Genomic DNA, 7435 nt, shown 5'->3' on the forward strand with positions numbered 1-7435 from the left:
CCTAGTCCGCCATCTTGCCCCGCCTCTCCCTTCTCATTCTTTAGCCATCCACCTAATCACACCAACTGCCCTCAGGTGGCACACAGTTTCAAAAAATGCACTATTTATGAAAATAGCTGTTGCCAAAATCCAGGGATGGATAAATGAATAGACAAATGAGAAGATCTGGTGGGATAGGCGAACATATCCCAGACCAAAGTTAGATTTGGCTGATTATCTTACATGTGCACTTGTGCTATAAAATTAGCCACATACATGACAGAAGCAACAGAAGACAGAGTTGGAGTAACTTCTCAGAAACAACCAAACACCTTAAGAGAGTGAATCAACAGATGTGCAGACTCAGGACTGTAGTCTTGGAGGACATCATGCTCAATTGGCACAACATAGTACATAAAAATCTTGTTCTGCAACCCACTTTGGTGAGTAGCATCTGGGGTCTTAAAAGCTTTTGAGCAGCCATTTAAGACACAACTATTGGTCTCCTCTCATCTGAAGCAAAGAAGAGTGAAAAAAATCAAAGGCATCTGGAACAATTAGTCCAAGGATTAGATGGATCACAAACACCCCAGCCTTCACGACCCTGAGACCCTAGATGGTGCCTGGCTACCAATGCCAGCCACACAGAAAGGGATCAAAACTGGAGTTCTTGAATAAAGTGGGAGGGAAAAATGTGGAACAAAATTCAAAAGCACAAAAATGACCAGAATTACTGGTCGGATAGACTCTGGTGAAACTTCTAAGACTATGGTCCCAGGTTACCCTTCAGGCCTAGAAATGGACTCACTTACATGGATTGGATCTCAGCCCAACAGTAGTAAGACTTAAATGTGGAACACCTACCCCAGGGCAATGCACCCACCTACTCCAGGGAGATGCACTCCTTAGAGCAATCAGTCATGAGACACCAGAGGGGCAGCACTCACATGGAGGAAAAGCTGGACAGACAGGAGTGCATAATTAAGAAGGACACAGGGAGGGGATAATCACAAGGGAGTGAAACTATCAAGAGGTAAAAAGGTGGGGTCCATGCAGTGGGGGAGGGGGCAAAATCTGGGGACTTGTATGTCATTCACTTGACATCTTACCAACAGAATGATTTCTTTGTCAAGGAGACATATCTCTGTGTCTCTCCTTTTGGTGCAGGGCACTCAAGTGATTTTCCTAAGAAGGGTCAAGGAGAAAGAGGTCATACTCATTTTTATTCTCTATTCCACCTTTAATGTAGAAGACCAGCACAGTCTTGAAGTATAATTCTAAATTTAGAGAAGAAATAACTCCTGGTTGGGGATGCTCTGTTCTTTTTTGTCCTTTTAGAGAAGAGGCTTATCTTATCCTTTCTGTCTGAGAACATGCAATTTCATTGTTCCTTTGTCTGTCAAATCAGAACATTTTTGGCTTGCTTTTATTAATGATGATAGTAGCAACATTTTCTCCTGCAACAACTTGCTTCTTTACAGAAGACTGGAAAAACTTGAAGGTTGTGATTCAATTATAGCTTATTTCTAAATTTACAGATGACTGCCCTACAGGTTAATCATTTGAGTATGGTAGTCTGAATTCTGACTATATGACACTTTTATATTAATGCCAGGCTTTAACGGTATGCTTCAGACTAAGCATTTCCAAGCCAGGCATTCTATTATAAGCCTGCCATTAATGCACAAGACCTCATAGTGACAAATTATATAAATCCTGACTATATATTTTGAACTCACATTATTATATTTACAGGATTTTAAGCTTTAAAGTAGTAGGTTGAACTAGATGCCCTTTAAAATATTAACAATATTATGCTTTGTGGTTATTTTATTATTGTCAAAAGGAAAATGTAACCAATTTAATATACTCTAAGGTTAGTGGAAGTAAAAACAAGATGGAGTGATTTTAGTTTCTATAAATACGTTCTTCTGGGTAATTACTTTGTGGAATAAATAGTATGTGATTATGCTTTGTTTCTTAGCAACATGACCTGGCTAGTTTTAGGATGAGAGTTTATTTTTTGACATTAAAATATTTTTTAATCTGTTCTAATGATAAATGACCTTAATTTGCATCTTTTTTTTTTTTTTTTTTGGAAGGTACTGTCCAAGAAACTAGAACACTATTAGCCAACAAGAATGTTCGTGTCAACTGTTTAGATGAGGTAAAAATAAGTTTCATAAAGTGTTTTATTTCATGAGAATATATAAACTATAAATCTACAAAAAAGTAAGAAAAAAGAAGAAAGAGTAGCAGGAAACAGGTGGGCAGACAGGTAAATAGTCAGAAGTGGTTAACACAAATGACAGTTAAAATATAAGCAGACTTAGGAAAACAAAGACAGTTTTCAATTTAAGAGCCAAAGGCTTTCCTCATCTCCTTTGTTCCTATGCATATTATCACATTGTACTAAAAGCTTTTTAAACTAGAAGACAGTTGTTGCAGTCTCCAGTTATTTGTTCACAGAGCTAAATAACGTCAAGTTGTTGAATGGTTTTGTTGGCTGACTGTATGCCCACCTGTTCTGGATTAATACAAAATGCTGAACCTCCAAGCTAAACTGTAGGTCATAAAAATTTGTAACAGAAGGAATTGTTTGCTTCTTTGGGGCAGCCATTCTCATGGTGCTGTGTCCTTTCCCCACAACATACATGGTACAGGTTATTTTGTCAATTTGGAGTTGTCACACTGTTCATACTCTGAAAACATTTTTGCTCTCCGGCTCTAGAGACCAAAAGGTAACAGGTAGTCTATTACTGCCCCCTTAAAGCACTCCATTGGCTACCTCTGTACAATTCTGTGATTACCCATACCCACCCACTCCTGCCTGAAAAGGAACACCACATCCATATAGAACACGTAAGTAAGGGAATTCAAAGTTATAATCTCCTTATTCTTTTGCATTACTACTCTCAATAAACTTTGACTTCTCCTTTACATTGCCTCTTTTACAACAGCTTAAAATAATAGCTTCCCTATAATCATCACCACAGGAGCCTTGGTGGTGTAGTGGTTATTCAATTGACTGCTAACCGAAGGGTCAGCAGTTAGAAACCACCAGCTGATCTGTGGGTGAAAGATGTGGCAGTCTGCTTACAAGTCTGTAAAGATTTACAGCCTTGGAAACCTAGTGGAGCTGTTCTACTCTGTCCTGTAGGGTCACTATGAGTTGCAATTGACTTGATAGCAGGGTGTGGGTATAAACTCACACCCTCTGAAAGTGTTATGGAACTATGTCATAATATGATGGCTATGTTCATAATAATAGTCTAGAGTCATCAAGAACAATTCAAATTATGCTCCACATTCTAAGCTTTATTATATAAGGGATTACATGTTTTAGAGATGTTTTCATCCAAAACAAGGTGGACATCCCAGCACTTACAGAGTTGAATCTGAGTTACTGAGAAAATTTGACTTACAAGGAACAGCTCACTCATTTTACTAGATACCCGGTACATATAAGGTTGGATGCTTTCCTGTATGTGCACAAAACATATGGAGACCAAATATTAATAGCCTAGAGTGAATATTGTATTACGTAATCTTATGCACACACACACATATATGATTTCTTGAGATCATTGTTTTTAGAAAATAATGAGACCATTATACATTTCCTGAGCCTAGTTTTTCTTACTGATAGTAATTCATGGACATTCATCTAATTCAACAGATACAGATGAGTTAATTTACTTAATAGCTTCAAAATATTCTATGTAGTGATTTATCACTTTATTCAAATTTCCCCTTGATAGGCATTCTATTTGTTTTGAGGAATTTTTTTTTTTTTAAGATTTTTTTTCCTTATATACCTGTATCTGTTTGTACATTTGTTTTCCCAGTAGTTAAGTATGTTCGGTAGAAATGAGAACCCTAAAACTCTGGGTTCTGATCCCTGCCCTAGCCACATACTAATCATGTGCATTAGAGCAAGTCTTTTTTGAATCTGTTGATTTGTAAAAAGCTCAGGTATTAAAACTCTCTTTTCCTCTGTAGTTTATGGACTATCCAAGTAGAGGAAATGAAATATAACCATATTGCACAGATTATGAAAATGATTTTATTAATTCATCCTTATGTTTTTAATTAATTTATAGGAATATAGGTAGGGAAAAGGTGTATATGGAAAAGTAATACATTGTTTTCTTTTCTATTAAAGAACGGAATGACTCCTCTAATGCATGCTGCATATAAAGGAAAGCTTGATATATGTAAATTACTTTTACGACATGGAGCTGACGTCAATTGTCATCAACACAAATATGGATATACAGCCCTCATGTTTGCTGCACTCTCTGGTGAAGTTTTAGCATTTACTTTACTTATTAATATCTGTTACCTATATGAATTTGTTATAAATACATATATTTATAAATTAAATGAATTTTAATTTTAAAGTCAAGTTTTCTGGCAAAGAATGATGGGGATTGGATTCTGGAAATGTGAAATGTATGAAATATATTATGTAGTTAGTTTGGTGATCTGTTTCTTTACTTATTTAAGTCAGTTGATTCCTTATGTTAACAATGTATTTTATAAGGAGTTGAGAGCTGGATGTATTATTCTTTTCAATTTAGCACCTTTGTTTGTATATATGTTGCTGTATTTTGGAACAGTACAAAAACTTCTTTGTTGTTCTCTTGAGAGAACAGCTGCTCTAACAGTTATGCTAATTTCCCCAGCTTTTATGTACAAAATATAATGACCCATTTAGAAACTTACTCTAATTCATGTTGCTTATGATTTGCTGAATAAAGACAATTATAACATATTATCTAAAATTAAGTGTAGATATATGTAATTGTTGCAATTTTTTTTTTAAGAAAATAAGACATAATGTAATATTCTCATACTTTAAAAGCTAATCTATATTTCTATAATCCTGGAATCGAAAAGCATTTCTGAGCATGAAATAATATATAGACTCCAAAAAGGACAATACTGACCAGTTTGATGACATAAAATATTAACATCTTCATCTGTAGAATATACCATTAATAGGAATACAAGTGAACAACTGAGGAAAATATTTATGGCATATCTTAAAGGGTTTATTATATCTTTATATATGAAGATCCTTATAAGTCAGTTAGAAAAAGACAAATACTGCAATTGAAAATTCAGCAGCAGAGAACATATATAAATTGTTGACCAGAGAAACACAACTGTCTGGTAAAGATATCAAATATGCTCACCAATAATCAACAAAATGCAAACTAGAACATTAAACAACCATTTTTCACTAACATTAGCAAAGGATTAAAAAAAGACTGATATGTCTAGGATTGGTTCAGGAACTTCTTTGTACTGTTCTGGGGTTTTATATTAGTACAATGTTGCTAGAAGGCAGGCTGGCAAAATGAATTTAAGATATGCATTATCTTTGATTCAGTAAATGTTTTCGAAGTATTCCCAAGGAAGTCATAGTTGAAGTTTGCAAAGATGAATGGAAATTGGTTGTTCACTATGTCTAGATTAAAATAGCAAAGTATTTGTAATGATTCCATTACTGAAAGAGTATGAATAGAATAACCATGGATATTCACATAGACAAAAAGTCTGGAAGTATAGATAACCAGCTGTTAAGAATAGTTATTTCAAGACCTATACATGTAAGAGATGGATGGCTTAGTGCATATTATGGGGCAACTTCTATTTATTTTCTCTCTCCTGTCTTTGTTTTGGAGGTCTGGTGGCAGAGTGGTTAAAGTACTGCTAACCAAAGGTTCTGTGGTTCAAATCCACCAGCTGCTTCATGGGAGAAAGATGTGGCAGTCTGCTTCCCTAAAGATTTACAAATTTGGAAATCCTGTGGGGCAATTCTACTCTATCCTTTAGGGTCGCTATGAGTTGTAATTGGCTTGACAATAGTGGGTTTGGTTTGGGATTTTGTCTTTGTTTTTGTTATTTTCTTGTTTGTTTTGATTTTATGCTAGCCATTATCATTAGAAAAAACAAATATTTCATTTTTCTTAAAAAAAACAATGAAATGATACTCAATTTCATACCATTTTATGTTGCCCAATGTATTTTCCAGAAAATAGGCTCATTTTAATATGGATTCTATAACATTTCACTCTTCACTATAACCATGATCTATATTTTGGGGGGTGGGGAGTAAACAACCACAAAGCAGAAACTTAAATTGGGGAGAGAAAAAAAGGTACAGATAATTTAGAAGGGGAGGGGTGTTTGAATTATGTGTCCCTTAATAATAACACATATTGATAACTCCAGGTAATAAAGACATCGTGTGGGTCATGTTGGAGGGTGGTGCTGAGACAGACATTGTCAACACGGTGGGAAGAACAGCAGCTCAGATGGCAGCCTTTGTGGGTGAGTTTTTACTATAGTTTTCCATTAGTTTATGCCCCAATTTTTCATTGTGCAAAAATACCACTTTGCTTTTCAGAATGCAAATATTGTCATGTTATTTTTTAAGAAATCATAATGCTAAGTTTTGCCTAACTTACTGAAACAATTATACTTGGAGAAAATGAGCAAGCTACTTTGAATTTCTACTTTGTGAGATATGGTAAGACCATTTTAGTTATAGTCGAATGCTTTGAATAAATAAATTTTAATTGTGTAAGGGAATTAATTAAACATGGCATCAATAAGAATCTGCAAGCCTTGACTGTGGACTCAATCATTCTGGGTTGGAATTCTGGGTGTAGAACTTAATAGCAAGTTACTTAATGATCCTGATCATCAGTTTCCTCATTGTAAATGGTTACATGGTTATTGAAAGAATTAAATGAAATGATAAAGAAGTTAAATGTAACACTAAATGTAACAGGTACTGTTGGTGATTATAACTACAACAATGCAATTCTTTCTAAGGAAAGAGTGTTAATATACAGGTGCTTTTATTATCATCATCACCACCTACAAAAATTTATTTTTTGTATGCAGTAATTCTTATTATGCTAAACCTAGTGCTTGACATAATGTAGGAACTTAGAAGAGAGTGTTCCTTGGTATTATAGCCCACTGAGTTGATAGTTAAGAGGGTCCATTGGTAGAAAGGCAGAGAGAGAAAACTCTGATTTACTGGAAATGACCTCGTGGGGCCCAGTAATTCATTAAACAAATATTTAATATTCACCAACTGTGGTAGTTAAAGGAGCTCTGGTGGCATAGTGCCTAAGGTCTTTGACTGCTGACCAGCAGCCACTCCCAATTGGGAGGATGGTTGCGTAATCTACTTCCATAGTGATATACCCTCAGAAACCCAAGGAGGGGTCACTATGAGTTGGGTCCGACTTGACAGCAGTGGGGTGGGAAGGGTGGTGGTTGTTGTCATGTGCCATCAAGTCGGACCCAACTCATAGCAACCCCTCCTTGGGTTTCCAAGGCAGTATCACTACGGAAGTAGATTGCCCCATCTTCCTTCCGAGGAGTGGCCAGTGGGTTTGAACCACCAGCCTTCTGGTTAGCAGTCAAGTGC

The 7435-nt window shown here is 35.7% G+C and overlaps 1 protein-coding gene across 1 annotated transcript in view; it reads left to right on the forward strand.

Moving 5' to 3' along the window:
* Positions 1–7435, forward strand: part of ANKMY2 (ankyrin repeat and MYND domain containing 2) — a 56709-nt gene that overhangs the window by 19104 nt on the left and 30170 nt on the right. Inside the window, exons 2-4 of the mRNA XM_007946184.2 lie at positions 2082–2146; positions 4145–4283; positions 6223–6321. Coding sequence (XP_007944375.1) covers positions 2082–2146; positions 4145–4283; positions 6223–6321 — 303 coding nt within the window. The remainder of the gene's footprint in view (positions 1–2081; positions 2147–4144; positions 4284–6222; positions 6322–7435) is intronic.

Source organism: Orycteropus afer, unplaced genomic scaffold (genome assembly GCF_000298275.1).
Source record: "Orycteropus afer afer isolate SDZICR_OR568_19922 unplaced genomic scaffold, OryAfe1.0 scaffold00008, whole genome shotgun sequence".
Taxonomy (NCBI): Eukaryota; Metazoa; Chordata; class Mammalia; order Tubulidentata; family Orycteropodidae; genus Orycteropus; species Orycteropus afer.